General features: G+C 31.9%; 4 protein-coding genes across 4 annotated transcripts; all 4 read left to right on the forward strand.

The window, feature by feature from the left end:
* The first annotated feature begins 1,065 nt into the window (after nt 1-1,065).
* On the forward strand, nt 1,066-12,100 carry p130CAS (Serine_rich_CAS and FAT-like_CAS_C domain-containing protein p130CAS). Its single transcript, XM_070636358.1, has 4 exons — nt 1,066-2,056; nt 6,071-6,436; nt 9,970-10,765; nt 10,828-12,100. The coding sequence occupies exons 1-4, from the start codon at nt 2,003-2,005 to the stop codon at nt 11,691-11,693; spliced, it is 2,082 nt and encodes a 693-aa protein (XP_070492459.1). The 5' UTR covers nt 1,066-2,002; the 3' UTR covers nt 11,694-12,100.
* A 473-nt stretch (nt 12,101-12,573) lies between these two features.
* Nucleotides 12,574-14,035, forward strand: LOC139087051 (monocarboxylate transporter 12-like). Its single transcript, XM_070635747.1, has 3 exons — nt 12,574-13,027; nt 13,089-13,450; nt 13,553-14,035. The coding sequence occupies exons 1-3, from the start codon at nt 12,574-12,576 to the stop codon at nt 14,033-14,035; spliced, it is 1,299 nt and encodes a 432-aa protein (XP_070491848.1).
* A 475-nt stretch (nt 14,036-14,510) lies between these two features.
* On the forward strand, nt 14,511-15,693 carry LOC139087061 (monocarboxylate transporter 12-like). The gene is made up of 3 exons (XM_070635758.1): nt 14,511-14,964; nt 15,023-15,384; nt 15,652-15,693. The coding sequence occupies exons 1-3, from the start codon at nt 14,511-14,513 to the stop codon at nt 15,691-15,693; spliced, it is 858 nt and encodes a 285-aa protein (XP_070491859.1).
* A 571-nt stretch (nt 15,694-16,264) lies between these two features.
* On the forward strand, nt 16,265-18,503 carry mre11 (double strand break repair nuclease mre11). Its single transcript, XM_070636368.1, has 3 exons — nt 16,265-16,423; nt 16,488-16,611; nt 16,666-18,503. The coding sequence occupies exons 1-3, from the start codon at nt 16,306-16,308 to the stop codon at nt 18,350-18,352; spliced, it is 1,929 nt and encodes a 642-aa protein (XP_070492469.1). The 5' UTR covers nt 16,265-16,305; the 3' UTR covers nt 18,353-18,503.
* The last annotated feature ends 426 nt before the right edge of the window (nt 18,504-18,929 follow it).

The following is an 18,929-nucleotide window of genomic DNA, read 5'->3' on the forward strand; positions in this document are numbered from 1 at the left end:
ACTTTGCAAAAAAACAGTTCATTCTACAAATTATTGTAGTACAACTTTTTTATCACCAAAATGACTTTGTCGACATCGGAGATACTCATTCAAGTGTTTATTCAATCTATTTGTTTTCTAAGAAAATGTTGTAATCAGTATTTAACACACATGTAGCCACACCAGACGACACGAAACACCCAGTTAATCCCACGGACTATCATATTAGAAAATCAGACTCATACCACGTAGTGCAAATGGCAGCACCAATCTTTCCAGATGGTTCAGCATAAAGAAACATTTGTTTTTTAGCTTGTTATAGAGACTTATGCAACAACAGCAAAAAAAATTACCGCTCAACGGGAGAGAATTTGCGAAAAAAATGCCATGGCGATGACGATGGATATGTATCCAACTATGCTGAACAGAATATTCTATAAATAAATAAATTACTTTATTACATTGAGAGTATTCATCTAAGCATGGATAATAGCACTTCAATTAACATCCGGAAAGAGAGCAAAGTTGAATAATTTTGGGTCGATGGCTCTTCTTCTTCTTGTTTTTCATCTCATTCTCCCTTTTTTATGAAAAAAAGCCCATCTCTAATTTAGATGAATAATATAAAAGAATCGTGAATAATGATGGGCATTTAAAATGACATAAAAGAAGGAATAAGAAGAAATATTTGGGCTTCTTGAATTTTATCTATTCACGATGATCACACAGCACACAGAGGGTATCATTTCAGGTCAGAAATAACTCCGATATGAAAGAAATAGATTATTTTAGAAAAAGTAAATAAATACATAAATTGAGAAGAGAAAGAGACTCAAAAAGGAATATGCATCGCATGACATCATTAAAACGTTATTGTACATTCGATGCACGTTGTTTAAAAAATCTTTTGAATGGTCATGAACCATTCAAAATGAACCAAAACATCAAAGACTCACATACGGCAAGAGAGAACCTGAATGTTTTTGGCAAATGTTGAATGTTGAATGTTTTTTATGGTTGCTCTCTCACGGTTGAAAACATTAACTTTTTTTGGGCGAGATATTTACAACCAGTACAACATTCCGTCATATTCAGTTTGCGAGAAACATTCGACAGTTTAAGATCGAAAAGCAACAACAGTCCGCAAATATTTGAATATTTTTTTTGTGTTATTTTACTATATACACTTTACTCCTCATCGTTCCGAAGTGATAAAGAAGAAGACACAAGAATCTTTTTTTTTTATTATTGTATACACCATTTTTAGTGAAAATTGGACCGAATTGTCTTCTTCTTCCGAAAGTGTCATTGTTTGTCGTCTTACACAAGAAATAAATAGCCATAAATATTTCACTTATATGTGCAACAAATAACAAAATAGCAGCAATTACTTAGAAAAAGGAAAAGAGAAAAAAAAATAAAAATCAATCGAATAAGGTCAATACAAGTGCAAATTAATAATTTCACGACTATTTCACATGTACATATATGCAGTACACCAGTTTTAATAGTTATTTTACTGTGTTATCGATGTAGAAAAAATGAACGTAAAAGTTTATCAGTGAAAAAAAAAGTATTTAAAAATAATTCGATAACGTCACTCATGTGATGTGTTGTGGTTTATCAAGTAAAAGTGAATAAAGCAACTGTTTTTGTGTGACTAGATATGTGAAAAATTCTTTTTTATACATATAGAATATTTGATAAAAAATAGAAATAATACCTAATCGAAATAAGAAGAAGTTGTGGAGTACTTTCTGATAAGGCTCGTAAAAGAGATAAGGACACCTCAGTGAACAATTTGATGTGAAAATAAAAACACACAAAAGGAATTCATTTATTTCGTACGCAAATTACAATTACGGATATACCTCTTGTCGATATCATAAATTTTCATTTCTGTGCTCTAGTTCCTGTTACGCTTTTCGCGGATTTACAATAATAATATGATATAAATAGTCAATCGATAAGCATATAAAAAGCAAAAAAATTATCAACGAAAAATATAAAAATAAAAATAAAGATGAAAATGCAATGGGTCGAGGTGGATTACGATAAGCCGAAGCCTTCGCTCAAGGTCAGTATTGGAAAGTAATTTCCGCTTTTCACTCTCAAACTGGTGAAAGAAGAAAGAAAAAAAGAGATAAAGAAATTCAATTTCCTACAGTCAATTTTTTCAGCGCCATAAAAGTTGATTTGAAAAGTTTTCTGTATAACTAGAAATAAATATAAACTTGATGTAAAAGTAACTTCGTGACGTCAGAAACGGATGTATGACACGCTCATACCTTGTATTGTTAAATGAAATTAAAATTTTAACGTATTTCGAAAATTTAAATCTTTATTGAAGTTCAAAATTTATTGGTTCTCGAAAATTCAAATTGAAAATCGACGGCTTTTTTAAAATTCAAAAATTGAACCAAAATCAAATTTTTTTCTTTTCAAAAATTAAAATTCATAATTAACGACATTTTAAGTTAAAATTCTTAGCATTGTTATAGCACATTTCAGCAATCAAGATAATCCAGTTATTAATTCAAAGAATTGAAACATTCTAAAACAAATAAAACTGATTTCGCAGAGTAATAAAAATTTTATTAGCAAATTTTTACGACTATTTAAAATGATAACAAACTCTATACACGATTAGTGTCCATTAACACCAACTCAAAGTCTAAAAAAGTCTCCATCGTTCAAGAGCTCTCGACATTCCACACAAGTCAAACAATCAAATTGAAAGCAATTTTCACGCGAAAATGTCGTTAGAAATATAGTCATAGAAATAGAGATAATGCAATGCAAACTGTGTCCATATAAGCAGCTGTTTAAATTGAGATCAACCTGAAGTTAATATCTCGTTTTCTTCTATGTCGCCAATTTAAAACACTGCAATATATGACTTGAACTTTCTTGTCTGTTCATGTCTACTCTCTTCTTTCTCTCAACATACATTCCTTTTACCTCATAGATGTACATTTTATTATCTACTTTTTTTGGCATTCACTTGAAAATTTCTATTCATTCAGACTTTTATGCTCTACTCTGTTATTTCATCTTTTCTTTTACACTACTAGAGTGCCATTTGTATTTATGTTTCTGTTTGTTTATTCTATTGCAAGAAACAGCATAAAGAGAATCCCCATATCGAATTTTCATCTTCTCAAATTACCAAAATCTCCTCAATGTTTGCGGTATTTATTAAAATCCCGAAGAAGAGTTCATTCATAGATTTTCAAGCATGAGGCGTAGTAAGGGGGATGTAAGGGGATCCAGGGTGGTTTCAAACTCCTTAAAAGTCTAGTCATCTAGCCCATAATTCCATACAAACGTTCAGAGACTCACTCAACTCATTTGGACGTTCTCTGTTTACAAATAGTCCACCATTCCATACCAAATCAGTGTTTACTTTGAGTTCTGAATGAAATGGCTCAAATCTAGTGTAAAGAGCAACCACACCACCCTGCCTCTCCATTTCTTCATCCATAAATAAGTAAATATTTCTGGTTACACCCCAGACCACAAAGAAATATGATATGAAGTATGACTTGCTGTGTGTATGAATAAATAATCCAAATTTACATTGATTAAACAAATAAAAACCTTTTTTTTTTGCAAGGCATACTTTATTAATTTATTAAAATTTATGCAATCGCAAGTATAGATACATGAAAAGCTATTCTATTACATCAATTAAATTATTGCTGATGCTAATAGCTTTTTCATGTAATCAGATCTGATTTTCTCATATTTTCTGTTCCTTATTTACATTACTTCTTCACTGCCACCGCATCTCACCAACATTTCCATATTTCTCAATCATCTTCATTCAATGAATGAAAAAAATAATAAGAAACAAACAACAAGAAAAGGAAGTTAAGAGATTGTTTGGTTGATGTATGTAGGGCGAGGTAAGGCTGACTTATTCACTAATCGAGTGACAGGGATTACATGAGATTTAGAATGTGAATGGATTTTTTTTATGAATAATTAGAGCGTGAGCTATGTAAAATGTAAGGTCTTATGAATAACTTATAGCTCCGAAAAGTTTTTCCAATCCCAAATCACTTATAGTCTGTGGCTGTAATGGTCTGTAAAATCTTGATATTATTATGTCACAAAATAGAGCTTATTAGAATATCTTGAAGTGTACCAAAATCTATAATTTATGTTTTTTTGCCATTTTGTGGATTTATATTTCCAGTTTCTCCCCTTTTATAACTGAATCTATTGATTTGCTTCATTTCCTCATGTCTATCTGTCAGTGATATAGCCTTGATTCTTGCTTAAATTGCTGATTTTTTTTGTGCTTGCAAAATATCTTAACAGAGTTATCCCAAAAAAAATTGTATAAGGAGAGAACTTAATCATGAGTGATGCTTATGCATGCATGACTGTGAAAAATTTTTTCTCAGAAATGTTCTTGACTTAAACGAGACGGAGATGAAGGGAAGCAGCATAAAAAAGAAAGGGCGATAGAATGAGAAACTGACACTTTATGATGATATTTTTCATTGCATCTTCTTCTTTTATGCTTCAAGGCTCTTCTGTGAGTATTTATTGTGGTGTCTTGTATCCGTTAATTAACTTTTCACTTCTCTTTCACTACTCACTAGAGTCTAGTGGTGGGGAACCTTTTATTATTTGCTGTACACCTTTGTGGTAAGCGTTGATCTAAACCATACACGGTGTACGGTTCTTGGCAATTCCTAAAAACGTTTGTGACACGCTTATGTGTCGCGTCACACAGGTTGCCCACAACTGCGTTGTTGGTAGTAAGCCTCGACCGAAACCACACACTACATATGGTTCATGGCGATTCTAACAGTGGTAGAGGGCACACTAGTGCGCCGCGGAACACAGGCTCCCCACCACTGTATCAAACTGCCTTACTCGCCCAAAATACAAAAGCCAACATTTTTTGCAATGCCACAAAAGCTGTGCAATTTTTGTTTATTAAGAAAACGTAAAAAAAAGAGAAAAACAGGTTTTACCACATCATCATCATAAAACTTCTCTGATTCATATGCTTTTTATAAAAATTTCTGTTCCTACTTTGCTCCCCATTTGAATTAGTAATGAAGACCAATTCATAATTATTTTTCGTGAATAGATATTATTATGTTGTTTTAGTTTGCGAATATCTTAAAATTTATTGAATGGGTTAGTTAGTGAGCTGAGTAAATGTATAATAATTAGTTGAATGAACTAGCATTTGTTTAATCGTTATATAAAGGCGAGAAGCAAAAAAAAATGTTTCTTATTCCGCTATACATATGTATTTACAATTAAGCTCTAAGAAAAGAGCTAATAAATTCGAAAAAAAAAAATATGAATTTTTAAATTGAAAAGAGCTACTTTCTTTGTATCGTTTTGTATAGCTTATTTTTTGCGCAATTTGCACACAACAACAACATGCGCTTTGCAACGTCATGACGGGTTTTTTGACGTTTTCTTGAAATCAAACAAATTATATCAGTCGGTGTGTGGAACAACTTTATTTTCATGTTTTACCTTTATGACTCTTTCTGCTTTATTTGCTTACTGGAAGAGATAAAACATTCACATTCCTAACGATGATTTAAGGTTTTGAAACTTCCGCTTCCCAAAACCTTTCAAATGTAACTGTTGTGATGTTTTCATCTCATTTAAAACGAGAATTTCCGGCAAATAATTAATCAACAAAATAAATTCCATTTAAAATACAAACAACATTAAGTACATTCCATATTTGGCAGCAATCGACATGCCATCAGTGCTGAGTTTCAAGTTCATGGTGCTTGGCCAGTTACAACGAATATGCATTTAGGCTATTCGGATGTATTATTTCACTTCTCAAAAAAAGTATTTATCATAACTTAAAGCTTAAGTAATTTATGTAAGAATGTTGTACATTTAATGAAATCTGATAATTTTTAGCGCGAAGAGAAAACGTTTAACGAAAAATTTTCTCATGTTACATGAAGTTAATTAACATATGGCTGCAATTTGTTGACATTTTTTTCTTTCATCTTTTTTGAGTAATTTCAAGTATGCCGACATATTTCTTATGAAGTCTCTATTTTTTCTTCTTTCTTTTCATTTAACATGGCAGAACGTCAAGGCAAAGGCACTTTATGACAATTTAGCTGAGAGTGTTGACGAACTTGCATTTCGTAAAGGCGAAATTCTTGATGTTATCGAGCAAAATGCAGACGGTATGGATGGTTGGTGGCTGTGTTCATTGCGAGGTAGAATTGGACTATGTCCCGGCAACAGACTAAGAGTTATTGATTACGAAACAAGTTCATGTTATACACCAACATCACCGCTTTCATCGCCATGCTCTACATCTATGAGCATGTCTGCATCAACATTGACATTTTCTAGTCAAAATTCAAATACAAGTGAATTGTATGAGAATACATCGAATAAAAATTTCAAAGGAAAGCGACGTTCATGGCATATAAATCCAAACAAAGTGAGTATAAAAAATCATTAATTTTTGCCTGCTTCTCCTTCTTTTCCTTTCCATGTTTTTTTTTTTATATTTTATTTCATTATAAATTGAAACTATCCCAAAAATTTATGGCCTTTTGGCTCCTTCTCAACAACAATATGTTATTGTTGCCTACGTCGTGCGTGTGCCTATGCCACTTTTTTCATTATTATATTTCACAACGATACATTCCTTTTTGTTCATGTTTCGCAATGATAAGCCCAAGGAAATGAATAAAATGTATATGTGCGTATGTTTATAGCCTTAGGAGGCAATGATCGAGAAATCTTCTGCCCCAAATATACTTGCGCAGATAACTTCGCCTACATGAGTTTGTAGATATTATTATATTTTATATAAAATACATAAAGTATTTTTTTGCCAAAAGGAAATAAGTAAGGAAGTCATTGAAGTAGGATGACTGGATTACTTTTTTTTCACCCTTAATCCATGTTGTTTATATTGTTGTTGTTGGCAGCACATGCGATACATAAATTTTAATAATATTCGCAGATTTTTTAATGGGGATGAAACAGCAGATTGCAAAAGTAACAAAGAATTTTTTTAAGGGTATATATTTACGAGTTTATAACTTTTAATCTAACGAATTATAAAACCGGGGAGGTTTAGAAAATTTTTCTAATTTAAAATTTTTTGGGATGATAATGTACTCGATTTGCCACTTAATCATTGCATGTAGCTGCTTGGGATTCAGTTCATGTTGGTTATATTTCTTTTTTATTACATGTGATTATCCTACTTAAATATTCTCTTTGCTGTTTGTAATAGATTGTATGAATATTACCAGTTCCTACACGTTTTTTGCGGTATGAAAAGTCATTTTTTATTTGCAACGAATTTTATTATTTCGAAATGTACTTAATCTTTTTTATTTGATTGTTGATTTTACCCTGCAAAAATGGCGCCAAAACATTAAAAATATTCATTTAAATTCCATATTCTGTCAAGAAATGACGTGTTTTGAAGATTCACAGTAATTTTAAATATTTTCGCTAACACACCATAATCATATACGTGCTAAACCGTAAATTAAGATTCTTTAAAAGCTTTATAGCGAAAATGGTAAAGAGCAATTTTCTAAAATTCATAACAAATGTCAAATTTTTTCGACCATAACGCCTTTTATAATCTTCTAAATTGAAAGAAGACCCCAAACAAAACCGTAATTAAATAAACATTCATTCACTGATTCATAAATACATCAAGCTTCATAATAATCCCAAGGCGAGCTCAAATAAATAAAGAATAAAAAACCGTTTTTAATATCAGAAACATCCAGTCAGTCAAAGTGGTTGGAAAACAAATGTAAAGAAGCAAAGAAAGGAACAAAATTATACGTACAATTTCCATCAACCACCCTTATGCGTGAGCAAATAGTAGAAAGCAAGCCAAACGACGTGTGTAAAACATTCCTAGGCTATTTATTATGATACACAACAGAAATAAAAATATGTGAGCTCATATATAGACATTATCAGCAGATGTTTCTTGCTTGCCATCCAGCATATATCCTAGATATTATTTTAAAAATTGAGGAAAAATTTCAATAGTTTTTAATGTGGCACTCAAAATAGACCCTTAATTTGTTGAAAGAAGAAGGGAATGCGAATGATATAAAAGAAAAGAAGAAGAAGATATATGGAATAGATAAATGTGAAGAAGAGCTGACGTACTTAAAAATGTATGTAATGCTATATTATCCGTAAACATCATTTCATAGAAATAATATAACTTAAAATTGTCCTCAACAGTTGCCTCACTATAAAGTAATTTATGGCAGTGACTTTAAAAATTTCATTGTATCCATTTTCTCGTTCTACAAATTTTTTTGTAGGTGAGGATGGAGAAGTGACTAAGGGAAAAAAATTGTAAATACCTAAAAAAGAAAATAAGATTATAAATAAATTATAAATCAAGCATCACATGGCACATGCACAAGATGATGGCAGATTGTGTTGTTAACTCACTTAATGACACGTGCAAATATTTTAATTAGAATTTAAGATTTTTGAGAGAATAAATACTACTTTCTGAGGAGTGTTGTTGACACAAAGTTTAACACTGATTGTACACAAATTTTCTGTTAAAAATTCTTTATAATTTATGTGTGAACATAATTCATTTTCAATGCGAAAGAGCCGTACATGTATGCACATACTATAAATAATTGTGTACAATACAAGCCTTTCGTAGGGAAATATGGATAACAAATAAAAAACACACAGAAGAATGAACCTGATACCTGTTCTGAATAAATAAACAAGTAAGAACTGCTATAAAAGGTAAACCTTAAAGTCAGACAAGATGCAATTCCGAAAATGGAATATTTTTTTGTTGACGAGAAAGCGAAAAGAATTCTTTTCTTTTATTATTGTGTCGTATGTGTATAGCACATTAAGACGATGATGGAAAATGAATCAAAAAAAATGTTGACTTTTCATCCAAAAGGAATGAGCGGCTTTCCGAAAATGGTATTCAGTTTGCGTCTCATCGCCTCATTCTGCTTATATTTTATTTTTACGGATGCAAGACATAAAAATCCTGTTGATATGACTGTCAAAACACATGTATAGGAAGGACTCGAAGTCCATATCAATAGACTATGCATGTATATATCGAATCCTTATTGTATAAATTGAGATAAATAAAAAAAACATGGAAATTTTTTGGTACGTGACGCATAAAATTTAATTATCATGATGATGGTGTGCATGAGAGGCAAGAGAAACGAGAATGGAAGTTAAATGTTGATCCGTATTTTTTTTACGTTTTTACATTAATACTGAAACTGTACAAACAGAGCGTAAAAGGGATTGTATAGAGCGTATAAAGAAGGATATTAAAATGTGTGTAAAATTATTTTCATTCTATTCATATTTATGCAGCACATGCGCAGTAGATAGATTGCTTGTTACCTCTCTCTTATAGCCTCAATTTCTATCATTCGCTCGCTCACATAAAACTTCTTACCATTTTCATTCAACAATCGTTCTTTTGTAAGCGAAAGTAGAACATTCACAAAAAAACGCCAATTCGCATTTTCATTTATTTTAAAGTGCCATAATTTATTTTTTTATTCATTCTCATCTCGCATTTGACGTGACTCAATGGTTTTAAATTTTTTTTTTATCTGATTGTAAATTTTAATTAACAATATTTGAGTGTTCGGTAGCTGAAAAAGTTGTCAAAACGCACAGCAGTGAATATATTCGTGTAGCTACACAACATTTCGGAATAATCGAGACAATTTTTTTCATTCTTTACGCTTTATCGATTTTTTGTTTGCTTCTACACTCTACATTCATCCTGAACTGTGAACCACTTGGTTTATTTTCATTTTGTGTGAGTAAACGAGAAGACTATAACATGATGAGAAGGAGATTTAATTGCCACTGATTTAATTTTATTGCTTACACAGCAAAATTCTAGTTAATTTTTAATTTTACTCAATCTAAGTAATCTAATTATCTTTTATTTTGTTTCTTTCTTCTTAGGTCATAACACCACAAAAATTTGGAGACGTATACTTGTATGATTTGCTACCGTCAAATGCAAATAGTCGTCTTAATAGTCCCGGACCATCTATAACTTCATCATTATCATTTGATGCTGATAATTACGACATTCCAAAAGCAGCTATTCCAGTCAATAACGATATTATTCGTCAACCACGACACCAAGGAATAAGTCGTCATTCAGTATTATCTACATCAAGTACAGCTACAAGTCTATTCAGTAGAATGGATGACTCATATGATGTACCACGTTCATCAAGCAATTTAGGAAAGATGACACCAAGCAGCTCAAACTCATCATTACTTACATCCGATAGTTTAAGTCTCAGCTTTTCATCATCAAATCGCTCATCATTAGCAAATATGCCAGATTATGACATTCCACGTAAACAGCCAGTGTCAATAAAGAGAACACCACCGCCACCACAGTCACAAAGTATCCTCTCATTAAAATCACTTGATCTCAACTCTGAAAATTATGATGTGCCCAGTCCACATGTTAATATTCACTCACCAAAGAAATTAGGAATTGTTAAGGAATTGCCATTGGAATTATCATCAGCACTTGATACACTATCAAGGCTACAGAATGAAGCGACAATCAGTGTCACGAAATTACTTTCATTTGTTAATACACAATGGCGAACTCGTGAAAAATTGGAGCCAATCATTATGGAAATTAAATTGGCTGTTGTCCGTTTAAAGACATCACTTCATGATCTCGCCGAATTTGCTGAAGGTTCTCTTGGAAATTCGTTAAAAACAGAAGATAAGAGTAAGTTTTAATTAATTTTAATTGACCTGATTGTGTGACTAATGACTTAATTTCAATTTTAGATTTATCAATAAAATTGCGTCCATTAGTAAAGGCTCTTAAAGATGCCGATAAATTAATTCATGAAGCATGTAATGCTCTAGACGCACAAGGCTGGAATATTGAATATTTACAACGATTGGAACAACCAAAAAATACTAAAACTAAAACATCATTACCTCCAGATTCACTTGATCAACTCATTGTTGTATCACAAACATTAACCGAAGACATACGTCAGACATCATCCTTTATACAAGGAAATGCATCATTATTATTTAAGAGAAATGTCACAACACCATCGACACCAGTTAGTCAAGCGACATGGCCAGAAGATTCAGATTATGTATCATTGGAGTCTGAAGAGAATGTGGCCAAAAAGAATGCCGAAATTCGTAATGCACTGCCAAATAATTTAAAGCACAATTTTGATAAAGTCGTTAAAAGTGCAGAACTTGGAACAGACATAAATGAACCACTTGATCCCAATGATAAGACAGTTCTATTGTACTATACATCACAGTGCTGTACACACATCAAGTATCTCACAGAAGCAATCGATTCATTTTTAAAGACAGTCGAGCACAATCAACCACCGAAATTTTTCTTGGCATACGGAAAGTTTGTCGTTTTGAGTGCACACAATTTAGTAAATATTGGTGATATTGTACATCGTAATGTAACAAAGAAGAATGTTAAGGCAAGAATTCTCTCATGTGCAGACTCATTGTCCGAGTCACTAAAGACATGCGTCATGAAGACAAAGAAGGCAGCTCAAAGTTTTCCAAGTGTAACGGCTGTACAGCAAATGGTCGACTCTGTTGTCGACATATCACATTTAGCCAGTGATTTAAAACTTGCAATGTTGGAAGCTGTTACAATTCCATAAATTGTTTTTTGAATAAGAATTTAATTTGGTATTAAAAACGCACATTTATTTAATGACAACTTTTTAATATCGATATACCTATATGATGGAAATTTTTTGCAATAAAATTTATAACAAATTATTAAAAAAAGAAAAAAACATCAATTGAGTTGATTCCAAACTGCCAAATAGTTCCTTTATGTGATATGAAATAAAGCTAAATGATACCAACAATTCATAGAACATGAGACAGCATAATATTTTATAATAGGACATACTTGTACTTATAATTTAATTTTTATTAATAATAATAACTTTTGATATAAAACAAAATATTATTAAACGATTTATAGTTATCTGTAGACACAGAATGAGATCAAAAGTTGGAAATTGAAATGGAAAGAATAAAGTTATTGAACGAAAAGAAATTGACTGCTTTTTTATTTAACGGTTTTTTCAGATTTGAATTTGAAATTTTTTAATTTTTTAACGAAACAGTTAGTCACAAGCAATTGTACGGCATGCTTGCTGTGCATTTATTGCTTTCATGAAATTCATGACATATAGCAATTACATTTTTTGCGATTTTTTAGCAGAATTCTGATATTTTATAGAATCCTTCACAAATTCATTAGAAATTCTTGAACACTCAAGGAATTACATCAAACAGACATGATATGACATACTACAAGAGGACAAAAATACGTTAGGTCTAGTCACGAGTGAACATTTTCTTGTCTTCAACCAGTTATGTCGAGTTTTGGTCCACTCTAATATGATATTACACCATAATCTCACATAATCTTCATGAGTGGCCGAAAATCGTACTTCATGTAATCCAAAATTGTATTACAAAATCTTATTTAGTTTATAACTTTTATTAAGACGATTAAAACGTAAAATGTTAGAGTCACAAACAATATTTGAAGTTCCGAACGGAGGATACGGCTGGGTGATAGTGTTTGGGGCGCTGTTAATAAACATGCTGAATCGAGCGCTTTATTCAGTCTTTGGATTGCTTTTTGGATCTTTCTTTAATTCAATTGGTGCATCACCGACTGAAATTGCACTTGTAATGAATCTTACTAGTTTCTTTGAAAGCATTGCATCAATACTAACGGGTGCAGTTTTGAAATTCTTTACCATCCGACAAGTTTCTGTCACTGCATGTATCCTTACGAGTTTTGGATTAACATTAAGCGCATTTACTGTGCATATATATCAAATAATTTTATCATTCAGTTTATTGGTGGGAATAGGATTTGGATTATTAAATAATATTACAATTGTAGCCGTGACGTCATATTTTACGACAAACAAATCAAGAGCTATCAGCTTTTCATCAGCGGGAACAGGTGAGTCACTAAGATCATATGTCACTTTTGTTTTTTGTTTTACATTACTAATCCTTATCAGAAATTGGACAAATAATACTTCCGCAAATAATAAAACTTTTAAGTAAACATTTTGATGCGAATGTGTCTATAATGATAATGGGATGCTTATTACTTAATGGAGTGATTGGAGCACTTTTGTTTCAAGCTGTCGAGAAGCATATGAAACTCGAATGTATTAATGAAAATCATGCACTGATTTCCAAGTCGAATGAAATTAAAACTGGTGAAAATCTAAAAGAAGCATCATTATGGAAGAAATGTAAAGATATTTTGGACTTACAACTGCTACAAGATACACGTTTTGTTATTTTGATCATTATTTTGGCATGCAACTATGCAGCTTCAATGGACTGTTTATTGATATTCCCATTTTTGTTAATTGTGAGTAAATTTAGAGTATATGTAAGAGGAAGAAGGTTTTGGGAGTCAAACCACCCTACTACTCACATTCCTTTATTTAAATTGACACATAATCAATTACAGGAAACAGCAAAATTGGACCAAAATCAATCAGCAACGTGCTTATCAGTCATCGCGACATTTGACTTGATTTCGCGATTTACTTTTCATTTTCTGATTGATTGGATGAATCTTTCAAGTCGACAAATTCTGGTAGTTGGAATTATTGTGGTTGGAATTATAAAAACGTATTTGACTTTCCTAACAACTTACGAGTCCATCCTTATAGCATGCTCAATCTATGGATATGTCAGAGCAATCGTGACTGTGAATAAAATCTTAGCAATCTCAGAACACTGTACAAAATATTATCCAAGCAGGTTTGCTGGTGCTTTAGGATTAAAATTAGTGTTCTTTGGAATTTTTGTAGTCATCTTTGGGCAGCTTTTTGGGCTTTTTAGAGATTATGTTAGTGACTTTTCTTATAGTATTTATTTAGAAAATATTCTTTCAGTATCTGTGTTATTTATTTGGTTTATTGAATATTTATATCATTTAAGACATTAAAATAAATTATAATTTACTTTATATTTAGCTTCAGCTATTAAATACACTAAAATTTACTAGAAATTATAAAAATCGGTTGATCTGAACGATTGCTATACATTTAAATTTGAATTTTAACGAAAGGGGTACACAAATTCAAATTTTCAATCCAACGAGTTTTTCCCCTTTTTATTTCAGATTTGAATTAGAAACTCAATTTGTTAACCAAACAGTTAGTCACAAGGAGTGAAACGACATGCTTGTTGTAAATTTAATGCTTCAATGAAGTTCATGTCGTCCAAAAATGAAATTCATCCTCATAAAAAATCCTTACAAATTCAAGGAAATACAACAAGTGGACATGATAAGGCGCAATCTCATTTAATCCTCACACATTGATTCATTGTCAATTCATATAAAGGAAATTATTAATTTATAATTATTTTTCGAAAACTCATTTAGTGTACAATTATCAAAAGAATGATTTAAGCGCAAAATGCTAGAGTCACAAAGAATATTTGAAGTTCCGAACGGAGGATACGGATGGGTGATAGTGTTTGGGGCTTTACTGATAAACATGTTGAATAGAGCTCTTTATTCGGTGTTTTCATTGCTTTTCGGACCTTTCTTTAATTCAATAGATATCTCACAGTCCGAAATTGCACTTGTGATGAATCTTACTAGCTTCTTTGAGAGCATTGCTTCAATATTTACTGGTGCAGTATTGAAGTTCTTTAGCATCCGGCAAATTTCTGTCACTGCTTGCATCCTTACGAGTGTTGGACTAACATTAAGTGCATTAACAGTGTCTGTTTATCAAACGATCCTAACTTTCAGTGTATTAGCAGGAATAGGATTTGGATTATTGAATAACCTCACAATTGTTGCTGTCACATCATATTTTACGACGAATAAATCAAAAGCTATCAGTTTCTCATCAGCTGGAACAGGTAGGTGTCATTAAGATCAAATGTCAAGTTGTATTGATTTATAAATAGTCCTTATCAGAAATCGGACAGATAATCCTGCCACAAATAATAAAACATTTAAGTTTACATTTTGATGCCAATATGTCTATAATGATAATGGGTTGTATATTACTGGCTGGAGTGATTGGTGCACTTTTATTTGAACCTGTCCAAAGCCATATGAAGCTTAAAGAAGTTAATGAAAATCATGCATTGATTTCTAAGCCGATTAGTATTAAAAATGATGAGAATCAAAAAAGGACATCATTTTGGAAGAAATGCATTAACACGTTGGACTTGGAACTGCTACAAGATTCACGTTTTGTTGTTCTGATCGTTGTTTTGGCATGCAACTATGCAGCTTCATTGGACTGCTTATTGATATTTCCATATTTTTTGCAAGTGAGTCGATTTCGAAATCTGACCTTCATGAATACTACAAATCTAAAAATAACTGATTACAGGAGTCGGCAAAATTGGACAATAATCAAACAGCCATGTCCTTATCAGTCATGGCGACATTTGACTTGATTTCGCGTATTACTTTTCATTTTCTGATTGACTGGATGAATCTTTCAAGTCGTCAAATTTTGGTAGTTGGAATTATTCTGCTTGGGATTATAAAAACGTATTTAACTTTCCTAACGTCATACGAGTCCATCCTTATAGCATGCTCAATTTATGGATATGTTAGAGCAATCGTTACTGTGAATAAAATCCTAGCAATCTTAGAACACTGCACAAAATATTATCCAAGCAGGTTTGCTGGTGCTTTAGGATTAAAATTAGTGTTCTTTGGGATTTTTGTCGTCGTCTTTGGACAGCTTTTTGGACTGTTTAGAGATTATGTTAGTGACTTTTCGTATAGCTTTTATTTAGAAAACCTTCTTTCTATTTCTGTATTATTTATATGGTTAATTGAATATTTATATCATTTAAGACATTAAAATAAATTTTATTCTAGCAAAATTTACTTTATATTCAATCCTAATCATTTAATTACACTAAAATTTACTAGAATCGTTTAATCTGAACAGTTAAAATAAATTTAAATTTGAATTTTAACGAAAGGGGTTCATGGTTTTAAATTTTCAATCCAAAGGGTTTTTTAATATTCTATAATTAAAGTAGGTCATGATGATCGCGCTTCTAAGGACTAATATAACACTTCAGTGATCTTCAACCATAATGTGACAAAAATCTATTAAAAGATCATCTAAAAATCAGTTGAATCTGAAAATTTCAAAATCTTGGACCCATTGCAGTTTGTTTATAACGAAAATATTTGTGCTCTTAATTATTTTATTTATTTGTGATATTATAATGACATTATCTGAAGATTCCGGTAGTAGTAGTAATCGTTCAACCGCAGACGATACGTTTAAGATCCTATTAGCAACAGACATTCATTTAGGATATAATGAGACCGATAAAGTTGCAGGCAAGGAATTTTATAATCCAAAAAAGGCGCAAATTTCATAATTTTAATTAATGTCATTATTTAGGCGATGATTCCTTCAATACCTTTGAGGAAATACTTATGCTTGCTAGTAGCCGTGATGTAGATTTCATATTATTAGGTGGAGATTTATTTCATAAGGCACAACCATCAGCAAATACATTAAACCGGTAAGATCTAAAATATTTTATTTAATCAGCAAACTAATGGCTTTATATTTACAGATGCATAACATTGTTACGTGATTACACATTAGGCGATAAGCCAATCAACTTTACTATTCTAAATCAAAACTTTAACATGTCAAGTGGAGTCAATTTCAAAGATCCGAACATGAATGTGTCCTTTCCAGTATTTTCAATTCACGGAAATCACGATGATACTATCAATAATTTAAGTGCTATGGATATACTTAGTTCCAGTGGATTAGTCAACTATTTTGGAAAGTGGCAAAGTCTTCAAGAAGTTACGTTGGATCCAATTTTGTTGCAGAAGAATCGAACAAAAATAGCACTTTATGGATTAAGTCATATTCCTGATCGTCGCCTCTATCACTTATTCAAAGAAAAGAAAATTGATATATCTATTCCAAGTGACGATGAGAACGAATACTTCAACATTCTAGCGTTACATCAAAATCGTGCTGATCGTGGTGCCAAAAACACTGTGACAATGGATTTGCTTCCAAAAAACATGAACTTAGTACTTTGGGGTCACGAACATGATTGTCGAATTGAACCGGAAGAATACAGTGTCGTTGGAACTGATGGAAATTTAAAACCAAGATATGTGACTCAACCTGGATCGTCTGTAGCTACTTCATTATGCGAAGGTGAAGCAATTGAGAAGAAAGTTGGAGTTTTAGTTGTCCATTATGACAGAAACCTTAAGGAACCAGTCTTTAAGATTAATACGATTCCGCTAAAAACTGTTCGTCCATTTATTTTTAAAGCTATCGAGTTGAAAAACTTTGAGGACGAATTACAGCAAATTAAAGGCAATCCAAAAGATAAAATTGAAAAATTCCTCGAACAAGAAGTTGAGCAAATGATAAAGGATTCAAAAGCACTTTGTACTGGACATCCAAAGCAGAAGACTTTACCGCTTATTCGTCTAAGAGTTCAATTTGAAGAAACTGATCATTTACTTAATGTTAAACGGTTCGGACAGAAGTTTGTTGAAACAGTCGCAAATCCAGGTGATATTTTGCTGTTTAGAAAAAGTATCAAGCGCCTTAAAACAGCTAAAATCAATATTGATGATGGAGAATTGAACAAAGCAGTCTCAAAACGAGAACAGGTTGATCGAGTCGAAGATGTTGTTGAGAAATATTTCAATAGTTTAACTGATGATCGAGATAAGATGAAGCTATTCCACATCAAGTGTCTTTCAGAAATGTCTCGTTTCATTGTCGATAAGGATAATTGCAGCGGTGCTAATGATATTCTAGATTATCAACTCGATGAAGCTGCAAAGTTTGTAAACACTCGTTTGAAAAATGAAGATGAAGCACCTGAAGTTATTCAACAATATCGTAACGAAAAGAGTCTGGAAGTTTTGGACAGTTCAATCTCAAATATCTTATCATCTAAGAAGCAATCGACAACATCAACAACAGTTTCATCATCTGCTCAATTTAATAATAGTGATGACGAAATAGACGACGACGATGATGAAGATGCACAAGTTAAGCCAAAAGCAGCTCGTGGACGAGGTCGTGGAAGAGCAGCAGCAAAAACCGCAGCAGCTCCCTCAACTCGCGGTAGAGCAAGTAAGGCTAATACAAGCACAACTGCTGCTAAAACTACTCGCGGGAGAGGAAAGAATCAGTCATTATTCGGCACCAACATTGCCCAGCAACTATCAATGCGACAGACCCAACAATCTTTTACAATCGATGATAGTGATTAAAGGATGCATTTTGAAGCCATAAAGGTAAAATTGATTATGTTAAGAATATTATGAAGAAAACAAGTATTAGCTGTTAAGTCTATATGTTTAGTTATATTTATTTTCAACTAAATAACAAAGAAAAGGTTAATAAATTTTTAAAAGTTCTTAATTCGCGGTTTTCAAACCCCGTTAAGGTCAAATGATTAAATTTAAGCTACAAATGCGATTATTTTAAAGTATTTCATACGTATGGGTAATACAGTCTGAAAAAATTATTACTTTCGATTAAAGGCTTAGTGCAAGTAATTTCTAATACAAATTCATCCTTAAGAAGTAGTTACATTGGCTTACTAAGTTTCAGTAACTAAATAGTGCAGTTCAGAGAACTAAAGGGCAGAAAAAATAAATAAAAACTAGTGTAGTGGCTAGTTGTGACCGACGGAAGTGTCAAAAAATTAAATATTTTCATTGAAGAACACAATTTTGTCATAAAACATCACAAATGGTCAAAAAAGTACGAGAAGAGAGTTGAAAAATTTAAGACTTGACTTGGCTACGTAAAAAATACGTACGTAAAACGTAAGGATTCTACGAA

This window comes from Chironomus tepperi, unplaced genomic scaffold, assembly GCF_022539635.2.
Source record: "Chironomus tepperi strain 1889 unplaced genomic scaffold, CSIRO-AGI_Ctep_v1 contig_11, whole genome shotgun sequence".
Taxonomy (NCBI): domain Eukaryota; kingdom Metazoa; phylum Arthropoda; class Insecta; order Diptera; family Chironomidae; genus Chironomus; species Chironomus tepperi.